Source organism: Diaporthe citri (assembly GCF_014595645.1).
Source record: "Diaporthe citri strain NFHF-8-4 chromosome Unknown scaffold_2, whole genome shotgun sequence".
NCBI lineage: Eukaryota > Fungi > Ascomycota > Sordariomycetes > Diaporthales > Diaporthaceae > Diaporthe > Diaporthe citri.
Window position 1 is genome coordinate 93950 of NW_025064847.1, and position 24158 is coordinate 118107.

At 55.4% G+C, this 24158-nt stretch overlaps 4 protein-coding genes across 4 annotated transcripts; 1 reads left to right on the forward strand and 3 right to left on the reverse strand.

Moving 5' to 3' along the window:
* Window positions 1-4297: 4297 nt before the first annotated feature.
* Window positions 4298-6291, forward strand: INS49_005709 (uncharacterized protein; the record flags this gene model as incomplete). The annotated part of the gene is made up of 2 exons (XM_043166487.1): window positions 4298-4800; window positions 4896-6291. The coding sequence occupies 2 exons, from the start codon at window positions 4298-4300 to the stop codon at window positions 6289-6291; spliced, it is 1899 nt and encodes a 632-aa protein (XP_043027631.1).
* Window positions 6292-9146: 2855 nt separating this feature from the next.
* INS49_005710 (uncharacterized protein) lies at window positions 9147-12998 on the reverse strand (the record flags this gene model as incomplete). The annotated part of the gene is made up of 3 exons (XM_043166488.1): window positions 9147-9777; window positions 11567-12353; window positions 12458-12998. 3 exons carry the CDS (start codon window positions 12996-12998, stop codon window positions 9147-9149), a joined length of 1959 nt encoding a protein of 652 aa, XP_043027632.1.
* A 1331-nt stretch (window positions 12999-14329) lies between these two features.
* INS49_005711 (uncharacterized protein) lies at window positions 14330-17129 on the reverse strand (the record flags this gene model as incomplete). Its single annotated transcript, XM_043166489.1, has 7 exons — window positions 14330-14828; window positions 14879-15176; window positions 15257-15519; window positions 15578-15751; window positions 15807-16604; window positions 16959-17005; window positions 17067-17129. The coding sequence occupies 7 exons, from the start codon at window positions 17127-17129 to the stop codon at window positions 14330-14332; spliced, it is 2142 nt and encodes a 713-aa protein (XP_043027633.1).
* A 5090-nt stretch (window positions 17130-22219) lies between these two features.
* INS49_005712 (uncharacterized protein) lies at window positions 22220-23290 on the reverse strand (the record flags this gene model as incomplete). The annotated part of the gene is made up of 1 exon (XM_043166490.1): window positions 22220-23290. One exon carries the CDS (start codon window positions 23288-23290, stop codon window positions 22220-22222), a length of 1071 nt encoding a protein of 356 aa, XP_043027634.1.
* Between the last annotated feature and the right edge of the window lie 868 nt (window positions 23291-24158).

Below are 24158 nucleotides of genomic sequence, written 5' to 3' on the forward strand. Positions count from 1 at the left end.
ACAGCTCGGACCCTTCCCAGCCGTAGCAATGGAGAAGCGAGGTTATTAAACGTCGACGCGCGGTGTAATGCACGCGCGTGTCCGCATAGGCCTAATAGAATCCACCGAGTCCATTTTTTTTTAGCGTCTCGCGGGAGGGACATCAAGCGCGAGACCAAATAACGTCGTTGTTTGGGGCGAAACAAGGACCGTCGCCGTCCGTGCTCTCATCCCCTTTTTTTTTTCCCTTGTGCCTGTGCCTGGCTGCCTGACAGCGCGGCCCCCGTCTGTTGGGGCGTGGGTAGCCCGTCGCCAGTGTGTGGAGAAGACAGAGCAGTGGGCACCGTACAAACACAAACTGCTGTGGGTACCAGGGCAGCAAGGTTGGTGGATTAGGCGACCATGCGCCCGTACCGTGCCTAGCGGCCGCGGCTTTCATGGCAATCCACATGCGATCCCAGCACTCATTGTAATAAGTGACTGATCTGGCAGTCTGGAAGGGGTTTCACATCAGCCGCTTTTCGCGTGCAATCAATCCCCAACCCAGAGCGTCGGGCACGCGAGCTCCCCCAAGCTTGGACACCGGGTTCTGTCTGCACAGCCGTGGAGCTATTCCCACTGGACCAACTCGGCCGGTGTCAGCAGCAGCTCCTCGGCGATCCTGTGTCGGCCGGGCCCTCGGGGTCTGCCCTAGGCAAGGCGAGCCTGGATAGCCTTGCTACAAGGTTCTTGACAGCAAGCTCATCTGTTGAGCGATTGGCTCCTCAGATCAAGACCTGTCCACGCTGAATCGACGCATGAGTGCAACCTAGTGATCCATTCTGGTCGAACTTAGATGACTTGATATCGAAGGAGCACGCGTTGGGCCTATCTTCGTTTCGTCTCGAGTCCACCGCCAAGTTCGTCTTGCTGCTTGCGGCCAAAGCTAGATTACCACACAGCCCTCGCCCGCCTTCTCTGGGCCACCAACGCCCCCAGGCGGCTCGTCTGAGAAGAATACGCAAACACTTCTGGGTACGATCCGCGGGGAGCTTCCCGCACTAGGCCCTAACAGTTCCCTCCCTCCACTAGCATCTACCTGGAAGGGCTCCCGTCAGGCAAGGGTCGCGATAGCGGCCGGCGAACTGGAATACAAGCCGGGCCCGTCTCGAATCGCTAGGCTCTTCTGGCCCTTCTGAGTGGCCTGACTTTTGTCAAAGTAATACGTACAGTCCTGCCCTGACAGGCGGACCGTCCTGCGCTGAGCTGGGGTTCCGGGGCTCGCACAGCATCTCACTGTCCTTCCCGTCCCTGAGGCTGTCCGCCCTCGGTTGGACCACGAATTCGACGCGGCGTCCCAGAGTTGCGGATCCCGCTCCATCTGAGGCATCGGGACGATTCTATCGACGCCGATCGACGCATGAAATCAAACTCTCTCAATGCACAACAAACCTGGCCCCTCTGGTAGTAGCCAAGCCGTGCCGCTACTTTCGGAAATAACTGCTACTACGTAGTATAGCGACCGCTTCAAACCCGTGCCCCAGGGAAAATCCTTCACCAGCGCCGGCCTTCACCCCACTCCCGCCAGTGCAATGGCACGCCGTGCTCATGTCTCATCGATATCCTCCTTGGTACATCCGCATGACACAAGCCAGGACAGCGACGATCCCGAAGCCCAATCCGGGGTGCTCCCAGACAATGCCACATTGCTTCCAGCGACTCGACGGCCTGTGGCGTCGCGTGGAATCGTGGACACGAGAATTTGTCGATCCTTGTCGTCATGCAACGTCAACGCCACGCCTCTGCAGGAACAAGGCCATCTTGACAGCGGCCTGAAGGGATGCAAGGAAGAGGCAGCTCAGGAGCCTTGTTTGGGGAGCCCTAAACCACTTGCTGCTCTTTCCCGGCGAGTCGTCGTGCCTGGACAGCGAGCACACGGGGGATTTCGAGCAGTGGCTTGCGACTAACAAATCTCACTGCGGGTCACCTGGGCTGGTCCATTCGGGGAATACTGTAGATCTGCCCCCTGCCCCTGGACAGAGCTCCCGAGCAGGTGCCAGTGGGCGACCTTGGCCATGCCGGCCGCAACTCTGTGGCCCTGCGGCCCTGCGCGACAATGTAGCCCACCGGGCCGCGTCGAGTCTTGTGCCACACAATGTGGTTTGTTCACGGTCCCAAGTAACAAGACCTCGTTCGTCGCATGCAGCTTGGCCAACACGGGCTCAAAATCTGTCCAGAGGTGCAACGAAACCGCACAACAAGATCAGCGGCATTTCGTACTACCTTTGACTGGAGCTTTCTGCACTGCTGCTGTTTTGCCGGTGAGGTCCTCAAGAAGCCAAGCATGAAAATAAGTTCCGCTTCGAACCCACCAGGCCTGCCGGATTGGCCGGGCTCTTTGCCCGAACAGTCAACGCTCACAATGTTGGCCATGATCAAATCTTGTCTATTCATTTCGCCGGACCGCCGGACAGTTTCAGCATGGCCATGCCTGGCGGATTGCGATTGCAGCCTCGAGAACTCAAAACAGCACGAGCATGCATCCACATCATGGTGAGGCTGGTCAGACCTGGTGACGAATACTCATCTGAAGGGGTTTCATTAAGGAAAGCGGGTACTGGATGCCATTGCAAGTGGAGCTCCTGGCACCAGGCCCTGGCTCGGTCCACCTATGACGGGAAGCCTTCTTTGGACTACAGTACATGCCGCTGGCCAGAGTGATTCGCACACCTTGGACGTCTTCTCACACGGTGGTAGTACCACTGGCCGAATATTGGGGAATGCAATTAACGCGCTGCCGTTGGTTGGGCTCCTCCTGCGCAGAAGCTGGGACTGACCGACCACTCCCGACGCAACTTCACGACATGTTCATTTTGCTCAGTCTCCATCGCCATCATCTCCACGCGGAGCTGATGGGGCGTCTGTCCCCGATCCGAGGACGTAATTGTGGACAGAGAATATTCGCTGTCCTGGCTATAGGGGACGAGAGCCGGCCAGGTCTCTACCTTGCGGGATGTGGCTCGACCCTTGACCTTATATCACATGTACATGGCCCTCCTGGTACCTCGATGCGCACCCGACGCACGCTGCGGTACCATCCCGCATGTGCCTTTCTGACCCCCTGGCAGCTATAGCTTCCTGATGCAACAGTCTTATACCTTGGGCTAGCTGCTAGACCTTCGCATCACTACCTCCCCACCCCCCCAGACAGTCTCTATTGATCCGTCTCGCCGCCTCCATTTCGCGGCCCTGGTCCTGAGCCCTCCGAGTCTGCCCCCCCATTCTCTGCAACCCTCCCTGACGGGGGGTCTAGCATCACCCTTGCCGGTACAGACCGTCCTGCAAACATACATGTAGCCGTGGTGCGGCCCATCACTTGGTCGTCCTGCACCTCTCTACAGGTCAGCTACTGTACATCAGCGTTTGCAAACTGCATGCGACGTCTGTAACTGCAGTAGGCTCATTTCTATCGTTGCGAGCCATCTGCCTGTCACTGCTCTCATCTGCCATTCGTTTGTCTAGACCAGCATCTCCGTCGGGCGTCTCATCGTTTGGCCATGTCTGGCGAGCAAAACCGCCTGAACAACGTAAGCCACCTACCTGCCCACACCTGGGCGGACCCCCCTCGCGCCGTCCACAGAAATCCAGACAGGCCGAAGCTGTCTCCGCGAATTTGGGCGGCATCGGTCGGGTTATAAGAGGCGGCTGAGGAAAAAGAAACTAACCACGCGCATTGGCTTAGCAACGATACTACCAGGACGGCCCTACTGCTGACATCGGTGGGATAGACAGCTGAGGATCGATATTTATGAAGGTGCTCGAGCTCTGTTTCGAAACATCAGAGGGACTCGGGAAGCTTTGGGCTCGAACTTTCTGTGCCTCGTTCTGCCCTTGGGTGGAATAGTCTCGGCGTGCATTGCATCTGCGCCCTCTCCTTTGGGACGCGCACCACAGAGTACCGCACCACCAGACGTCGACGGCCGCCACAGCTGTCGACGACGCAGTGCCTCTAACCCAACAGAGACTCGAGTCCATTACACGAAGCTATCCAGGAACCAATTGTCGTCATCTGATGCATGCCGCCTTCCGTACATGAAGATCAATCACATCAGTCCTGTCGGGTACAGAGATATCCTCCCCCACACTTACATCGCATCCTCCGGGTCGCGCACCCGTCTTTTTTTGTCCTGGGAGTCCTAGCAAAATATAGGTCTGCACCAGGCTTTACCTCCTTCTCAAGGCAGAATACAGTCGAGTAGAAGGAGCCTCTCACAACGCCTTGGGACCAGCTGGAGTATACAGGATGCACAACCAAGGAGGGATCGGAGGATCGTCAAGCATGGACCAAGAAACCCACCTCGCTCACCATGAGCAGACCTATGGTCACGATCAATGGAGCGACATGAGCCCTTACATGCAGACGACAATATCGGAGTACGGCGGCGGCTTTGGCTACATGCCTCCCATCACACACGGGCTGCCCTCCGAGCAGCTGGGCCGGATGCCGCCGTCGGCAACGCCACCCCAGCAGCCATTACCTCAACAGCATTCGCAACCGGCGCACCATCCAACGCTGCCAATGCTGATGGTGCCGTCGCATCCGACATGGCCGAGCATGCTCACGAACCCGAACGGATACAACACGTCTCCTCCGGTCGCAATACCACCTGCATCGGCGCCGATCCAGTCGCTGAAGACCACGAGGCCGGTGGCACCCCCGATTGCGTCGCAACCCAGGAAAACGCTGACGGACGATGACCGCCGCCGCATGTGCCAGTATCACATCGATAACCCCTCCATGAAGCAGACCGAAATTGGCGCGCTGTTTGGCGTGGAGCGAAGGTGAGAATCAAGACGAAACGCGGCGCTGTGCTCCGTTGTCGGATTCGCAACGCCTGCCTGCCACTACAAAGGAACTGGCTAACTATTTTTTCTAGCACGGTGTCCAAGGTCTTGAGTCGCAAGGATAAGTGGCTCAATCCAGAGGACCGCAGTAGTTCGCCAATCAAGAAAAGCAAGGGCAAGATCCCGGACATCGACAAGACGCTGGCTAACTGGCTGCGCAACGAGCAGCACAAAGGCCGCCGTGTGTCGGACGCCGAGATACAGGAGCAAGCCCGGATGTACGCCCGTCCCTTCAGGGAGGCGGAGACGAAAATCAACAACCCCTCGTGGCTCGAGAAATTCAAGCAAAAGCACGGCATGGGAGGGCGACTGATCAGGAGGGCTTCAGAGACCAACATTCCCAGTGCCGTTGGAAAATTGTCGACTACATCCCCAACGCTGGCAAATTCGCAGCCCACCAGCTCCATCTCTTCGGCCTCCCCCGTGGCGAATCACTCGGTGTCGCCCTTTTCGGCTGGGCCTCGGGCAGGGGCGGACGACGAAAAAGACAGTGGCAGCAGCGGAATGATGATGGACTTTTCTGGGCCGTCGTCGAGCACAGCTGGACCGACATTCAAGTATCCCTCGACAAACCAGAGCAGCACGTCTCTGAGCAGCGGCGGATTCGCATCGGACACTGCAGGCTCGTCCTTTTCTGAAAGTACCATGAGCCCCACAGGCACAGGGCAATTCACGTTCTCTCCAGATCCCAACATGGGAGGATTTTTGTCGTCGGATCACCACTCGCAGGCAAGACACATTCCCCCTGGGGGACCCAATTTCCAGAGGCCACGGAGTCAAACGTTTCCGACACTAGACTTGGAGTACATGAACGACACATCGAGCCACGAGCACAACGATCCCATAACACCCAAGTTCCCACATGGCCAGCAGGGAGTCCCATCGACCGCACCATCCTCGGCAATCGAGTCGCCAGCTCACGAGTTTGCATCTGCTGGACCCTTTGGAATCGACAACACGATGGCCTCGCCTCACCACCAGGGCCACCACGCGCTTCGGCACAGCAGCAGCGCCAGCAGCTTGCAAGGGCGGCAGCAGCAAGGCGCCGGCGGCACCACGCCCATTATCGGAAGCGCCGCCATGTCCTCGGTCGCCTCGTCTCCCGTCTCGCCCACGCAGGAGGACGCAAGGCGTGCCGCAGACACGCTGCTGTCGTTCATCGCGAACAGCGGACCAAACGCCTTTGTGGACCAGAGCGACTACAACGCGGTGATCCGGCTGACGGAGAAGCTGAGGCTGCACCAGCAGGCTCAACAGGCTGCTGCGAGAAGCCAGCAGGGCATGGGCGGCATGCAAATGGGAGGAATTCCTATGGGACTAGGCATGGGCGGCCTGGATCGGATCCCCGAGGGGGATGCCGAGATGGGAAACACCGGGCAGCACCTGGAGGATGGGGGCATGGTCAAGCACGAGGGAACCATGGTATGAGGATAACCGGCGCTCTCCTCTTTTCCCACCGGGGGCCGGCGCCTCTTCCCATTATTATCACTGTACGTGTTTTCTTTCTCTTCTCCGCTTCCCGCCCCTGCTCGCCTCGCATCCTTCCCGGAAATCACCGCGTAAACTATAGGGAGGGGGAAGACCATACCCCGAAAGAGCAGGGGATGCTTATTTGGCGGAGCGGGAACATCCACGAAAAAGCATCAACGGGGCCCCACAGCTTACACATTTTCTTGGTCCCAGGACACACACACACACACACACACACACACACTGCTACGGCGTCTGATTACAGCGGGAGATTTCCTCCCTCCACGGGGACCCAGGACGAAGGGGGCAAAAACACAATCATCAGATACCACACACATCGGACTATACACATGAGCACGACGTCTCGCGACGCAATCCCCCAGGGGAGAACAAAATCAAAACCAGTCACCACCTCTACCAAGACAGCTTCGCCTCAATGGCCCAAAAATATCATTACCTGTGAATTTCAATACCCAACCATCATCATTACGATCACCGACGCCGCCGCCACCGCCACTACCACCACCTCCAGCACGGACTACACATTGTGAGACGCGAGCAGGTCGGTCTCTATATACACACACACAGCCATATACATATACCCCGGACTTTTCACGGCAAAGGAAAGAAGTCTCCCGCTCACGCGAAAATCGGAAGGATTCACAAATCCCCCTCCCTCAAAAGATTCAACCTCAATTTCCTCAGTCCAAGTATCTCAGTCTTCTCGTCCCTATTCTTTTCACATATTCCACAGTCCCTCCAGGACGGCTAGGGGAAAGGGCACCAGGGGTTCACCGGCATTTGTTTCCCATTTTCACCTTTTCATATATTTTTCATTTCATTTCATTTCTTGTCTTTCCTTGATCTCCTCTTAATCTGTACTTTTCTGGACAAAGTTTTCTTACTGGGGTTTCTATTTCTTCTCAATTTTATTTTATCACCCTTTTTCTTCCCAACCCTTTTACATGTGTGCATCCGACGAATGGACTGGCCGGAGAAGGATACCTATCGAATGAGGCTTTTGGGCAGGGACGGACGGACGGACGGAATGACGACGGGTACACGAGTGTCGTCGTCCACGGTCACAGCGGGCAAGGGACAATGGATACCTCTACCGGGAATTGTGACCCAAAGGTTGGGCAACTGGGGGAGGAGGGGAGGACAAGGCAGGATGGTACGGGATGCATGGATGCATAACGGGGGTAGGACGGGCAGGGACAGAGGGGACGACAGACAATGGAGGAGGACATTGGTCTCGGCCTTTTGCACCCAGGAACAGTGGGGGATCTCGATTTGTGAAAGGGTTCTCTGGCAAGGGGCTGGTTTCGAGGTGTGTGCCACCAGCCAGCCAGGTACTGTATCTAGGTGTAGGGTAGGTAAGGTATGTGCTATGCCCAGGGAAGAGGCCAAGCAACCAAATGGGCATCCACACGCATCCACACGCATCCACACACACACACACACACATCTACAGGGGATTAGCATGGGTATTAGGGAAATGGTGTACATGGTTTCTTTTCTCTCTTGGGGTTTTGGGGAGGGGAGTCGGTGGTACTGGGCAGACAGGGGGTTGGGTTGATGAGAGAGAGAGAGAGAGAGGGGAGGTTCTCTCCCCGCTCTTCAACTTTTTTGTACATGCAGCCACCACCAACAATTGCCATCCTCTCCTAACCACCACCCCTCTATCCAGCTCCCCCCCCTCCCCCCCCTTTCTCAACCTTGAAAGGCAAAAGAGAAGAAAAGTGGGAGAGAGAAGAAAAAAGAAAGCAACAACAGCCCTCTCAACCCGCTCCCCGAGGGCGGCTATCTGCATAACCAGGACTCGGCGATAAGCAAATCATAATCTACCGACCCCCCCCAAAAAAATAAAGTACGAGAGAAAGTGAGCAGCGCGTGCATTGCACATTTGACCCCCGATTGGGGAAAAGTTCGTTGGTGACAGGGGGTTCTTTCTTTCTTTTTCTTTCTTTTCCTTTTCCTTTTTTTTTTGTTTTCCGCCCCCTCGCATTTTTCTTTTACTGTATTTGCTATTGGTGACGATGGGCGTGGTGGTGTTGTTGATGCTGCGCGCCTGCCTGCATCGGTTGTTTGTTGGCCATGTATTTATTGAATGCCTGCAGTGAGGAGGGGAAAATGTGCGATTGAATGAAGCGACTGAGCGAACCCATTGATTAATTGATGATCGATATATTTGAGTGTCTCTCTCCTGCAAGGTTATTATCGACCTGCATCAAACCCTCCTCGCTAGCGGCGACCAGATCTCGGGCTTGCGGCAGGTTGTGGGCGGGGCGAAATGCGCAGGTGGGCAGCTGCTGTAGTTCGTGGTGACGGCGGGACGGGACCAGAACATGTCATTCTCTGGGTTGCATAATATCACCAAAAGAAGAATAAGAAGCATATAACGGTCAAGAGCCTGGAGTCAGGCGGGCAGCAGTGGTAATGATCAGTCAGTTTAATCAGTCAACCATGTGCCGCAAGCTAAAAGAAACTGGCGCGCTGCTTGTCGCGGTTGGCTACGTGCATATACCACACAATAGACTACACTACCGTACACACACACCACACATACACACGCATCCGAAAAGGGTATACGTAAAGTACAGTGCATACATACATACATGGGGATGGAGGTAAAAGAGAGCCCGCGGGCGGCCGGGGCTTGCGTGCATGCTTCTCCTCCTTGCTCGTCCGATACAGGGCATGCGCAAGGGGAAAGAAGGCCAAGGATAGGAGAGCTGCCTGCTCTAGCCCGAAACACTGACTCCCGAGAAGCAGGCAGGAGAAAGAAGGGCGCGGGGGGGGGAGGGAGGACATCAACTCAACCTCTCCTCCCACAGCTCAACGACACCCTTCTCGGTCAGTTCCGGCACCAGCCTGACAAGGACCAGTTCCAGGGCGCCGTACATGAGGTGCTTGTTGCAGTAGGGATCGCTGAAGACGTCCAGGATTCCAGTCTCGATTTCGGAAATGATGCGCGCGTCCGGGGCCTGCTGCTGCTGGTGGGTCACCCTTGTGCCGCCGCCGTTGACATGTGCCCGTTGGTGAGATGAGGCGGCAGGGTGGTCACGGGCGTCAACGGGCTCGCTGTTGCTGTTGATGTTGGTGTTGGTGTTGGTGTCAACGTCGGTGTTGGGGGCCGGAACGGACCGCGGCAGCGGCAGCGGCAGTGACAGGTCGTCACCGGCGGCCTTGTTGAGCCATCGCGCCAACCACGACGCGGCGCTGCCGCCAAAGAACAGCCTGCCGGCGGCCTTGGGGGCGAGAGCCCACAGCGCGCTAGCACACCTGCGCCGCAGCGCGAGCAGCTGGTGGTCCGACTCGGGCGGGGAGAGCGTTGGTGACCCCATGGCGTTGTTGGGGAACAGCGCCCCGCGCAGGTTGCGAAGCGCCGTAGGCACGAGTGCCGGGTCGAGGACGTGCCGCCGAATCGAGTCGGAGAGGAGCCTGTTTCACGGGGTGGCGCGGGCGCCGCATCGTTAGCAAAAGAAAAGGGTAACACGACGGGACCTGGGGTGTGCATGCTGCGATTTAAACCGGCTCAATTCTGGGGGGCATCAGGTGCAGGATGGGATCGCTGGATGGGCAGGGCTGTAGCTAAGGGTATGGAGAGTAAAAGACAGGGGAGAACGGCAGGAGACTGCGATCTCATCAACACAGGCTGCTGGACGCGACGAGAATGCTACAGTCGGGGCAGCGTGGTGTGCTAGCATCAGGCCTTTCGCAGCGCAAAGTGCGGCACAAGGCATGTGCTCTGGGGAGGGGGGAGGGGCTGCGCAGACAGGCAAGGCGGTCGCTCGCTGATCGGAGAGGATTGACCGGTTTGTAGAAGCAGCAGGGCGAGCAGCATCGAGTCCCTCTCGAGCCTCTGATCCCGTGCGGGGACGGGCCCGAGATGGTGTGCAGGACACGGCTCGGTGATCAGGGTCGAATAGGGCCAAGCCGATGGACAGTTTGCTGGGGGCCCTGGCCTCCCTGTTCCTGGTTTCCAGAGCCCCCAGCCCGGCCCAGCCCAGCCCAGCCAGCCCTGCCCAAGGCCGCCCTGTCTCTGTCCTCCCGCAAGCCGATGCGGCATTCCGGACGGCGGTCGATGGTGACAGACGACGGGTGGAATTTGCCCTAGAGCGGGGTGAGCAGGACGCAGGGCCAGTGCTCCAGTGCACAAGACCTCCGTCATTGGGCAGCCATGCGCCCTGCAGCAGCCTGCCGTTGGGAGTATCGAGGTCCCTGGCTATAATGACGCCGGCGTCCAGACCGAGTGTCTGTTGGAAGGGCGAGTCTCGCGACGGCGCTGTCACCGCTCTGCATGGGCAGCAGCTCGCGGGCGATGTCAACGCACGGTGCGACGCTTTCCTGCGGCACTGTCGCGGGTCTGGATGGAGCCCATGAGACGCATTGGGAATGGTCGGGCCCAACTCCCGGAAGTTTGGCAGGGCGACGGGCCAAATGAAGAAGCCAAATGGAAACAAATGTAACGCGCAGGGCGGCCGGCAGGCTAGGCTAGTGGAGCGGCTCGCATCCATCCCAAGGGCAAGGGCCAGAGGCAGAGAGGCAGAGGCAGAGGCAGAGAGGTGCCAATGCGGATTCTGGCGAAAGTGGTGGTTGATCAGCCGGTCGACCCTTGCAGGTGAGCCCTGGACTTGGATGACGGGCGCGTAACCGCAGCTCGCTGATGGACCGCCGTGCAAGCCCGCCGAGGGCCTATCGTTCAATCGGAAGCGTTCATGGCGGGCACATGCCGCAATTGGCCAGCCGGGCCAGCCATCTGGGGAACGGCTGCATGAACCCAGGCACATCGCATTCTGCGGTGGCTTTGGTCGGGGCTTTTGTGGCTGCCGATTTGGCCGCAGAGCATCTCCGGGGCGTGTTCCACGGCATGCCCTGATGACTCCGGCTGTATAGTCGCCCAATTCCTTCGCCCGCCCAGCGCGCACATTGGCCGGCGAGGCATCCGGTCCACACACCACCCGCCACCAGCGCCCGCACAAAGCTTCCTGACATAGCCCGCTCCTGGATGCCCACCACATCCCATGGCAGAGCCCACTTGGAGCCTGCGGAAGGGTGGGCACTGCCCTCCACATGCACTTGCACTTGCGACGAGGGCGTGGTTTCTCGAGCTGAGTGGGAGGATGCAGAGTCAAGTGACCAGTCCCGCATGCGGTGTAACAACCAGAGTGTGGGAAGGATGAGGGTGTGTGCTCTGCTCGTCTGACAAAACATGGAAATGGTTTCCTACCTGTCAACAACTCCATCGAAGCCAGCCACGCGTCCAGGCCCGGCGATGGCCAGCCACTGCACCATGGATAAATTGCCGCAGAGCCAGGGCATGCGCTTGTCCATCTCCAACCAGTTCGAGACGGTGGACCATATGCTGAAAGCCAAGACTGGTGTTTTGGCAGCTTCTGAAGGTGATTCGGCTGAGGAACGGCCGCCCATCTTCGTCTTCTCTGAGCCATCATTTTGACGGGCCGACTCGTTCACGCTCAGAGGCCAGACCCGGCCTCTGGATGGGAGGGTTCGACTCGTGACTAGCGTCATGACGAAGACTCGGACGAAGGTGGTGAACGCGAAGAGGTAGTGCACGAGAGACCAGAACAGCCCTGGAATAGACAAGCCCTTAGCGCCCTGTCCAACGGAGCTCCTCGTCATGCGCGATCCGCGGGCTTCCTTCTGCTTCCGCTGTAGGACGTCTGACAGGATCGTCAGGCCTGTCCAGATCATCCATGGCTCCGAGACCTTTTTGGCGACGACGCCGCCAATGATCATCTCGGACAGGATCTCGCCGACCAGGGACGTCAGGCACTCGTTTTCGAGGTCTTCGGTGGGGAGGAGGACCGCTAACACGCCCTGGACGAGTAGCTGCCGGTATGCCACCTCGTTCTCGGCCTGTTTGAAGATGGTATCGGGGTCGTCGGCGTCGGGTATTGGCGACAGCTGGGGCAGGGGACATAGTGCGTGGTAGATGGCGCGCGAGTCGGCTTGGACGGGGAATTGTACAATGGGCTTGCGAGACGCTCGATATGCTACAACAGGCGCGAAGCCACCATCAGCTGCTGCTTTCTTTTCTACGTGCCATTTCCTTTCCCCATACCCGCGCAAGATAAAGCCACGCAAGGGGGTAACTGACCCTGTATGTGTTTGTCCAACAAGTCTGGGAGCTCATCTAGTAGCAGGCTCTCGACATCGATCTTTCTTAGCCTCTGTTCCAGGGCTCGCGTGCAATGCGCGATGATGTGGACAATCTCTGCTGCAAAGGTCTCGTCCGGGGTGATCTTGTTGTACCAGGCCTGCACAAAGTCGCGCAGTATGATGGCGATAAGGGCGTAGAGCTGTAAATCGACGTCGTTCCGGCTCGTCAGGGGGGGCAGGAGGTCGTGGATCGGGGCGGGAGTTGCTCTGCCCCGGTCGGCGGCTTGCTGGGGGCAGAGGACGCGGCGGATCAGCTGGGCGGTGGCCTTGTCTGAGAGGAAGTCTGTGGGGGTGGCATTGGAGCGCGGACTGCGTCGTTTCGAGACGTTGGAGCTGGTACGAGAGTGCTTGGATCCTGGCCGCTTGGAGGGCGTCGTGGTGGTGGTGGCGGTCAAGGGATCGATCCCAGCGGCCGACAGGCTGGAGCTGGAGCTTGAGCTGGAGCGGTCAAGCGCGCCGAGCTGCGCATCGTTTGCCATGGCGATGCTGTGCAGGCTCGCAGCATCTTCAGGCGTGGTGGGCGCTGCCTGTCATCTAGGCATCTCGCGGAGTGAGTGTAGGTACGCGTGTGAGAGTGAGAGCGAGGAGCGACAGGCCGGGAAGCTCAAGATCGGGAGCAATCCCTGGTGACGTCGACATGAATATGGGAAGGAGCTTATCGCGTAGTCAACGCGGCAGGCACGGGAACTTTGTTCCTCTTCTGCGCTGGCAATGAGGATTATGTAATCATCGTTGTGCAGATGGCAGGGCAACACAGGTAGATAGCAGATGAATGAAGCAGACCTTTTTCCCTATAACTGGAGTTATCAGGGGAAATTGGTTGCCACGAAGTTCCGAAACACGTCCAGGCAGTCCGGGCAGTTCAAGACGCGGTTCAATTAAAGTTTTGGCAGCCTGCAGCTTTGAGATCCACCCGCCACCGCCACCGCGCCCCCGGTCTGCCGGTCACCCCAAGACCAACGGGCCCGGAATGGACACCCTTGGCAGGCGGGTGATCGACACCGGCCTCCGGGGTGTTCACGTCTGTCACTCGGTCGCAGCTATCGAGACACTCCTTTCGCTAACTCACAAGCCTTGGAGCGTTTGTCTCCATCTCTTCGAAAGTCGACGGGCCGACACCGTCATTTTGACGATGACACCAGAACGCTGAGCCTGCGCCGAACTCTGAACATACTACACGTCACAAGTCTCCCCTGGGGCATTCCTGCTTGGAACCTTATCTACCGAGCTTGCGATCCCCCAATATCACACCCTCCTGAGAAATCTTCCAATCACTGCCCGTGGCAAGGGCCAAAGGCAGATACGTATAGGCCCAGCCAGGGCCTGGAGGAGACGAGACCAGCTGGCACAGAAGTTAGGTCGTTTTCGGAAGGGTTTCATCGGTAAAGAGGGGCATGACATTGCTTACTTGGACCGCCAGCTTTGGGACTCATAGTAGCTGCTGGGCTACTCAAAATGCAACCTTGCGTCGCTGTTGGATACGTAGCCTTCATTGCAACGCACAGTCTTCGAGCTGCGCCTCAAGTTGGAGCCGTCGACCTCTGGTTATCAGGGAGCGTGGGCATCCATCACGCCCTCCGAACCTGTCGCTTTGGCAAAAGTACGTCGGCATCTTGCGGAAGATGTTGTGCGCAAGACCATATCCCAAGTCTGTTGGACTGTATCCGAACGAGGGAGTTTCATACATGCAATGCCGCCAGTGTTCACATATACGCAAGCGGCGGGGCCACTACTCTTCCTCTTTATGTTCCTGTCCCTTGTGCGCAGCGACAGATACACCGCGAAACACCGTCGAGCGTATCCGAGCAGTCTACAACCTCAGCGGCATCGGTATCTGCTGCGCCAGGGCGTCCGGGTTCTCGAGCCTCGAGCCGGCGAGCACCGGCCCGGCCTGGTCGTCCAGGCCCCACCCGAACAGCGACGAGAGGTTAGTCTCCCACTCGTTGACGCGGTACATGTCCTGCCAGAACGGGCCCTCCGGGTCCTGCGTGAAATCAAGCACGGCCGGGTCGGCGGCGGCGGCCACGAGCTGGCCATCGCCAGTTCCGGCTTCCGCCGCCGCATCGGGTGCCGCTGCTGCTGCTGGTGCCACGTCCCTTGAGTCGCTCTCGCGCTCAACCGCGGCGAGGAGCTCGGCCTGCAGCGGCACGCGCAGCTCCAAGAGCCGCTTGTACAGCGTCTCGAGCGGATCCAGCGTGGCGCGCAGGTCCCACGCCACGCGGCGGATACCGCATCTGTTGTTGTTGTTGTTGTTGTTGTTGTTGTTGTTGTTGTCCTTGTCGTAGTCCTCGGCCCGCCACGCGCCCCGTCTGCGCTTCTCGAGCATCCGCTTGACCTCCTGGATCTGCATGTCGAAGACTTGCCCGCGTCGAGCTCGCGCCGGACGAGCGCCAGGTCCCACCCGGGCAGCGCGAGCGTCGACAGCCTCAGCGACGTGAGTATCGCGTACGTATAGTCGAACGAGGAGAGGCACGTCTGCCGCGGGCGGTCCACCATTGGGACCTCGAAGCGGGCCTCGAGCATCGACCGCGTCGCCTTGAGGCACTCCCACAGCAGCTCGAGGCGCTCCGTCGTCGAAAGCGCTGCTGAGAGGTCGTCGTGGATGCCGACTTCGTAGAGGAGGATCTCGGCTATGTGGAGCTGGGTCTTGATCGCGGCTGAGATTTGGTATGGTAGAGTCAGTTTTGTTGTGCCTCTACGATGAGAGGGGAGGTATAAAAGGGACGCCATTACTGACCGTGTTCCTTGACGCTCTCGGGTATCGAGGCTCGAAGCTGTCCAATCTGCTCTTGGAAGCTTTTGATCATCATGGATAGGGGCAGACTATTGTTGCGGAAGGCCAGTGTCATGGAGATGGACTGCGAGAGCTGCTGGGTCCGGATGAGGTACGCAATCAGTTCGTCTGTCGGGTACTCCATCTTCTCTTCTATGACTCGGCAGCACGACTCCAGGTAGCTCGTGTTCATGAAGGCGTCGGGCTTCTTGTTCGTGGTGAATATCCTACAGCCCGTACTTAGCACAGTCAACCTCCAGGAACACCTCGCGTCAAGATACGAACATTGTCACCAGATAATAAACCCCTGCAAAGGCCCGCTTCTGCTCCAGGCTCGTCGAATCGTGCTCCTGGTCGTTCATTGCCTCTCGTGACTCCGAGAAGCCCAGAGATACGCACGTGGAGCGCATGAGGTAGAGCAGGTTCGTTATTTGGAAGCTTTGCAGCTTCACATGAAACCTGAAGACCTCGTCAGACTTGGTTGTTCCATTTGACTAACTCAAGCGAGACTCACCAAGCGACCAGAATCTCCAAACCCTGCAAGAGATCAAAGCTCCTCTTCGGCTGAAGGAAAGACGCCGTGACAATATCACTGAGCAGCTCGTTGCCCAGCGGGATCTGACGGCTCGCGTCTAGGCACAAGGTTTGCATTATCGCAGCCTTCCACAGGTACGGCCGCTCTTTGCGCAGCTGCTCTGAGTTCATATGCCTTGGGATGACAATGAAAGGGAAGATAGGCTCCATGTGCTCTCTATACTCGGCCAGGAGACGATCGGCCTCCTCACCTCTGGGCCACTCCGGCCCTGGTTTGGAACCACCTTGGGTATCAGATGATACCGCGGCATCTGGGACTTGCGGCAGACCCCCTGTCCAGATCTGACTCCTGTGAAGGGAGCAGGCGGAACGGGACGTCTTGTCCCGATCATCCCAAAGCACCGGTGTCGCGACACCAAGCGTCTTCTGCGAGAGCACCGGACTGTGCGACGAGCGGTGCCCAATGCTGCTGTCCTCGCGGGCCTCGGCCTGGCTCTCGCTGACATCACCGCCGAAGATGTACCCAAAAGCAGGCTGCGACGCGTCGGACATCCAGGTCCGCCGCTTCTTCGCCGGCGGCAGGGCGCCGCCCTCGGCCGGAGCTGCCGGGGACCCGCCATCGGAGGGCGTCGGGGGCAGGACCTGCCGTGACTCGACGCGGGCGCTGAGGTCCTCGAGCCTCTTCTCTAGCTCTGCGACCCGGGTTGGCTTAGGCGCCTTCCTCTTGCGAGGGGGCGCTGGGGTTTGTGCTGAACAGGGCTTGTCAAGGCGGTCGCATCTGTGTTGAAGTTCGCGTCAGTCTTTTCTGGGCATCTCGGTATGCTAGGAAGATGTCTATCCCATAGCGGTTGACTGCCTCAAATGGCCATGTATCATCCCAACCCTTTCGGCACGGCGCCGGGGTGTAGATTCCGGTGGAGCGTTTCCGGAAAGATGACCTGGGACCCCTAAGCCGTGCCTCGAAGATGATCCCACCGACCAGCATCAATTTGCCACAAGCAATCGGCTCCGGCGGAGACTGAAGACAAGTGCCAACGGAGTAGGTCGAGCATGCCGAGGTCGACCGTTCGACACACGGACGGAGCCTTCTTTCTATATCTAGGTACGTAAACCCGGTTGGTCCGGCACTCACCTCTCGCAAACGCCATCTCTCGGACCGGGGATGCAACGAGACTTCGCCTACGGAGCCGAGAATGTGTAATCAGCATCGAGGCCACACATAAGCCGGCGCTTGACCTACTTTGGCACAGGTAGCACACGCCTTCGGGCCCTTATTGGCCTTGACCTGTTGATCGTCGTCCATCTTATCGTGTAAGTGAGGCCTGCATACGGCGCGGGTGCTTGGGGGAACGGAGGCCCGGGGCGGATCAGCAACGCGACCAGCTCTATGGGAAGACAATTAGAAATTTAGAGGTGTCACAATGATGAGAGAGCAGTATAGAGACAATGATGGAATCCGATCATTTCCAGGTCAACCTGGCCAGTCTTCCGGCTCCCTCTTCTTCCTGGAGCGGAGTCGGATGAAAGGCATTGCTCCGTTGGAGAAACGCGAACCAGCTCCGCCTCCGTCCATTCCCAAACGGAGTGTCGCTTTGTCTCGGCAAAAAGATGGACCCATTCAGCATGCCTTAGACGTGTACATAAGCACGCCATTTCGCATAACTTTCCACAAACTCCAGATGTCACCTACCATCAATGCTGTTCTAAGGCCTAGATCATGGATTCCAAAACGCCGTAGTGTTTTAAAGCACGCTGTGGCGCTATATTTAATCTGGAATTAAATTTTAACTATGGGGTGCATTTAGTCTTTAAACGTGGCTTAGGAAGTACCTTAAGATTTATCGTAATTTCCATTTATATTATAAGTTTTGTAACCTTTTGTTTTTCCTCTTTACAATGCTAAAAATTTTAAAAATACTGTTTTTTAAAACGCTTAATTAGCTGCATTATGCATAACACTAGCTGACGTTCTAACTTTTTAAGGCTTTAAGGTGGGTTCTCCCCCACGAGTGACTTCTCGGTAAGCTTCGGTAGCGGCGTAGCGCCTTGGCACGGAAGTCACTTTGTACTTTAGAACACTGCGGCGTTGAGAATCCATGATCTGGCCCTAAATTCGTATCCGGCAGAATCACCAATCATCTCAACCAAATAGTATATTTTACCTCAACTTTGTGTGGGCGAGACTTTTGCTAGCTGGTGGGTAACTCTCACATTCCGCACCGGAAGAAACTTTCCTATCCAGTGTGCTACCAATGGCTTGAGCGAATTGATTCGTCGAATCGAAAGGCAAGCAGGGGGTCCATTGGCTAACCTCAGCAACTTAAGCCTACATTGTTTCCTGCAACAAAGGATGCGCTGGGTGGTCCATCCGTTTAACCCAAACTTTCGCGCTGTGGAGTAGCCTCTCTCTCATGTCATCCCCATAAATGTCCCAGGCAGGAAGAGCTCCGTGAGTCGCATTGAAGCCATACGGTTTGACCGCCCTCCATATTCTGTGAATGGCGTCTGGACCTAGTGGCAGTTGAGCGGGGACAGACAGGATGAAACTGAATTCGACGTGATCAGGCGTTCTATCCCCTACCGAATGCTGACCTATCTGCTTAAATTGTTAGGTCAACGGCATCTTCTTTCTGGCCATGTGTCTATCACCGACGTTACACGTTCAAATAGGGAGAACGAAAACTTACCCAGTTGAGAATAAAAGTGTCTCCATGGAAAAGATGCTTGTCCCAATGCAAGAGAAAGCTGCCAGGAAAGTGGCCGCCAAGCTTAAGAGCCGTCACTCCTGGTAGAATCTCTGTTACCTCCTCGTGAAGGAACGTGACTCTTTCTTCTGCTGGAGTATTCTTCAGCCACTCCCGGTCTTCAGGGGCCGTATACACCGGACAATCAAATGCAGTCATCCACTCATTCATCGAGGCGTAGTAATGCGGATGCGAAATGATAATGGCTTTCAGTCCACCAATTGACAGTATCTGTAGAACAGTCAAATGGACATTCCCCTAACCCAAAGACTTCAGAAAATAAGGAAAACCCACCCAGTCGATGGTTTCTTGGTCCAGGTAAGCCACCATATCCCAAAGAACGTTTCCTTGTGGCGTTTGTATGAGTATCGCTCTCTGTCCCACAAATCCGAACTATAGTTGTAAATAAAATGTTTTAGATGTGATGGATCACTTAGAGAATGTGCGTTTACTTGCCTTTGGCTCTGTGTCAATCGACGTCACCCTCTCGTCGTCAAGACTTATATGCTTGAGTTTGTGTCCCGCCTCTCTGATCTTGCGCATAGAGCTCCAAGACTGACCCGGGCTTGCAACGAGGCTGCGAAAATCCTGCAGACATTATTAGCACTACAAAGGCTACCAGGGAGGCATACCTACATTGCAAATCTCGCATCGGTTAACCATCTGGCCCCCAGGGCCGCCTTGATCTCTATTCTGGGATCACAGCACTGCAATGAGAATGTGCCTTCAGTGGGTCTGTCAGAGTCAGCAAGGCTCCACTCATGCATGTGTTCCTGACTTGTGCGGATTGTGTGCCACTTGCAGGTAATGGTTTCTCCTCTCCACTTGAGATTCTTGTGAGATGATTCCCATCCCTCTGAATCCGTCCCATGGGCGTTTGGGGGGAGGCTTCGATGCCTTTGCGTATTGTGTATTGTACAGATGGTGTCCCTTAGTAAATCGCAAACTTATACACTATGTACACCTGAGCACTTAATCAAGATCCATATTTGGCCTCTGTTAGGCCATTCCTACTTAGCCCCAGCAGGCCAACCAGCCACCAACAGCTTGTGCCTTGTACTATGTAGAGCAACTGTCACCCCAGCTCAGACCTGCCTTTATGGACCAACATGTTCAGCGAGGTTGACTTTCTGGTCTCTCAGTGTGCCTCATGATGTTGTTCAGATCTATAAAGCATCCTACGTGCCTAATGTCACGGCACAAGAAAGCCTATTGCGCTAAACACCCAAAAGAGGGACGTTGTAATGCCGAGAGCATTACCGTGGCTATCACCTATACGTACTGTAACACCTAACCCTAAGTTGAGCAGAATCCCAAGTCCAAACATCCTCTTCTCAAGCTCTTTACTTCAACTCTACGGAAACAACACGAACAATTCCCTAGTGGAATTCTTTTCCTTCAGTCTCTCATTCATTCTCAAATTGGCTTCTTCACCTTGAATTTCATCAAGGCTCTCTTCCCCCTCTAAACTTCTTTTCATTGTCTCATCAATCACACTACGAGCGTCCATAACCAGACATAGGGCACACAGCCAATACCCAAAGCTCCGCTTCTACCCATAGTAAAAGCCCCCAGAGCACAGATCTGTTAAGCACTGAGGCCCTAAGACTTGTTCATAAGGCGGCTACGGTGCATCTCAGCTCGGACGGTAAAACCCGGACAGACCCCAAGGAGTATGAAGCCGTTTCTCTCTGGGAAGATCTCTACCAAAAGGTTTTGCTGAAAGGCTATTCCAACAACCCTCAATGGCCTCCATTTAATCAAAGCAACAAGGCAATGGACATTTGCACATATTATTTCGCCCAGACTCAAGATGGCTTCAGGAGGCTGCCCTTGGTTTTCACTGAGGCCAAGAGAGCAAGCAATGCAACACTATACCGGCCAGACTAGGGGCAGGTAAGCGGTTTAAAATTGGGAGGGGAAGTTGGATTGTTTAGAATCTCTAAGCGGTTTAAAATCCCTAAGCGGTTTAGAGGGGCTTAAACATTTAAAGGAAGGAGCAGTTAAAGGGGTGGAAGTACCTTTGGAAGCCTAGGGATAAAATCTACCTGAAATGGAATTAAATTTTAAGCTGAATTTATATGCTTCTGCCTTTGCCTTTGCCTCTGCTTCTTCTTCTACTTTTTTAAAGCTCCTTTCTTCCCTTCCTTTCCCTTTTGCTTTCCTATTTAAGGTGGTGATGTATTGTTATGTTATTATGAAAGAGTGATTTCCTTTTTTAGCTTGGTGGGTAGGTATAAATCGCGCTAAACCTGCTTATATATGGCTAAACCGTTAACTAGGTTTTAAACCGCTTAGAGATTCTAAACTATTTAGAGATTCTAAACTATTTAGAGATTCTAAACTATTTAGAGATTCTAAACTATTTAGAGATTCTAAACCGCTTAGAGATTTTAAACGGTTTAACTTCCCCTCCTAATTGCCCGTAGTTTAGACCCCCTAAACGGTAACTGCACCGCTCAACAACCATTTAGAAGAACCCCACATACCCGGTACAGCATCGATAAAAAAAGGCAACATGCAGACTGTGAAAAGCAACTCCACAAATATTGCCAGAAATGGTTCAACGCAGCAAGGCCAAAAGGAACCGAAAACGAGGTCTTCGCCAATGCAGTTCTTGGGCCATATATTCGCTGCTTCATTGTAACAGGGCGCGCAAGAAAGAGTTCTGACGGGAAAAGTACCATTTGGGATATAACTATGAAGGATTTCAAAGGCAAGATGGGAAACTGCCCCGAGGACCCACCCACTCTGGCTGAAGATTATCTGGACGTGGGCAATCCCGATCATCACTCCGATATCCAGGCCCGTTTCAGAACCATCAGGGAGAAGCACCCCCCAGAACCAATTCCATCCAGGCCTAGCTCATCAGGCAGTGGGTCAGAGCCACGACCCGGCACGGCGGGGAGCGACCCCATGAGCATTTCAAACCCTCCTAGTGCTGCTGGGGGAAGCCCGCCGCGACAACCGCCGCGAGGCAGGGATGCTGATGGACGGTCGTTATCTCCTCCTGAACAGACCAGCCTACCACACCGTCAGCGATCCCCTCCTCAACCGAGGAAAACGAGCGGCGGTCAGAGCGGCGGTAATTAGGCTGCTATAAGAGCTTGCCACGCTGTTGGCAACATCCCCTGCTTCACGGTCACAGCCTATGCATGTCACTGACGTTCGGATGGACATGAGTTTTGTGGTGGGCCTAGTTGCCTGACTTTTCAGTATGCCCGGATGATTTACTGAGAAACTTTGCCTGATTAACAATATAAAGGAGGTATAAATGAATGTCCCAGAGCCTTCGACTGGTCTCACAAAAGCTCAACGCTTTAACATTCATGCTTGACTTCTGGAAACGTGGGATGAAGGGGAGGGGGTTGTGTTGAGCACTATCATTTCAGGATTTTGTTTATTTACTGAGAACTTAACAGTATTGGCGTCGTTCGCTTATGTGGTTGGATACTTGAGGGTTTGATGTCGTCATTCATTTACTGGCTGTATACCTTTTCCGAGATAGACAAAGCTGCTGGCTCAGCTCAATTTATTCTATCTGTATTACCTCGTAATCTTCGTCAAAGAACGAATCGGTATCCTCCCCAAAGTGCATTCCTGTGATCCCGTGGTCACAACTTATATCATCGCATTCCGAAACTCGTCGTCAGAAATCGAGCTTGGAGCCCAGGAGTGGGAGGAGAGTAGGGGAAACATTTACCTGGCTAACCTGAGAGCAGTCGAACGTTCTCGCACTTGTCAATACTGACGAATATCCGCCGTCCCTGGAGTCCCAAGGATGGTTCGGAGGGTCCATGGGGACCACCGTTGACGAATCCAGAGGCTGGTAATCCCACGGGTTGTCCGTAACTCCCACGGTAACGTTTTCCACGTGCATTTCCCTTTCAATCTTAGCCATGTGGAAAGTCAGCGTCTTCAATATACCTTCGCTTGAGTCGTATAATTTCGATATGGAGTGCTTGTCACGCGGATCCCATCGACCCAGTATCTCGATGCTCGAGTCGAGATGTAATACCCGTAATCCAACGCATCCGCATACCAACCCCGTGGGAGTCTGGATCATCTTCTTGCGCACGTGCAGGGTTTTGATGTTGTTTAGTGACGCTGTCGACAGCCCATATCCCGTTTTCTCCCGCCGAAGGTAGTTGATGAATTCGGGCGTCGGGAGCGTGGGGCCCCTGGCATGGATTGGTAGGAGCGGAGGCTTGTTTGTCTCGTCGCTGTCTGATTCGAGGCAGGCATCCTGCGCTACCCCAAAGCCGCAGATAGTCTTCATATAACGAGTATACTCTGGTACATCAAAGGCTAGTCCATGAATCTTTGCTGGCCGTTCCATGCTGAGGCGGACCCATTTTGGAGCGTCGAGCTTGTTGGCAATATCTACCTGCTCAGGTATTTGGTGGGCTCCAAAATGTTGAACTCGGCCGAGGTTTGTGCCTAGCTGTATCCTCAGAGCAATCGTTAGCAGCTGGTTAAGACTGGCCCAGGCAAGGGTGTATCTCACGGCGAGCAGCCCTTGCAATCCTCGGTCATAATACGTGGCATTTAACCAAGCTGAAGTCAGGTACTCCCCTTGGCCCAGAGGGAAGTGAATAGGTATCCCAAGACCATGATAAGTCTCTTCATGCTTGTCCTCCTCATATTCTGCTTCTCCGAACACGAAATCAGACAATCCGTGTGAGACAATGCCGTAAATCCTGTCAAATCCATAGCTCATGTACACTGTCAGGCCAGACGCGTATTATGTGCCGAAACTGAGTGGTAGGTACTGGAACTGTTTCCAATCGGGGTAGTAATGAAGCATTGCTGAAGTTCTTGATGTGACAAGCCGTGTACTGATCCCGAAGGGAGGGCAGCCCCCATACCACATGGCTGAGGCCTTGGAGCAAGGGGCAGTGCTCGAGCCCGTACCGACACGGATTATCTGCCATTCCTGTGTAATCATCGCACCAGAACACCTGGTTCAAATGAGATCGGGACCTAGAGATAACTCACATTTGTAACGACGTTCAGCTTGGAGAGATCGGAGCAACGAACGGTTCCTACCCAGCAAGATGTTGGATCGCCCAGCCACGGGGAAAAGGATACATCCTCGTATGAGATGCGAACACCCCGGAGTCCGAACCTGCCTAGAGCAAACTGCAGTCCCCGAACAGCTTTGTTCTCTACAATTACTTGCGCCGTAGACTCCTTGAGTGGTTTGAGGGCTAAGTCGCTCAGATACGGCCGGCCCATGATCTCCGTCGAATAGGAAGATAGGATAGCACCGCTTTGTCCCCAGCCTCCTCGCAGAGGTTTCATCTCCGGTTCAAGTGTCCAGTTGGGTCGAGTGCGCAGGCGAGGAAGTAGCTCTGAGACGAATGTCTTTGCCTGCAGCAGAGAGGCGACCATTGTGCCTTTCAAAAGGCTCATAATTTGAAATTGGAGCTCAGCAGGTAGAAGACGAACCTTGGACAGAAGTTCTCCCAGCGGAGTGCCTACATGGAGCAAGTCGGGGTCGGGAGGCATTGAAGAAGGAACAATCGTGCCTGGGTAGTCATGGCACCCCATGGAGCTATCCCATCTTCGAATCGCAAATGGGCGTG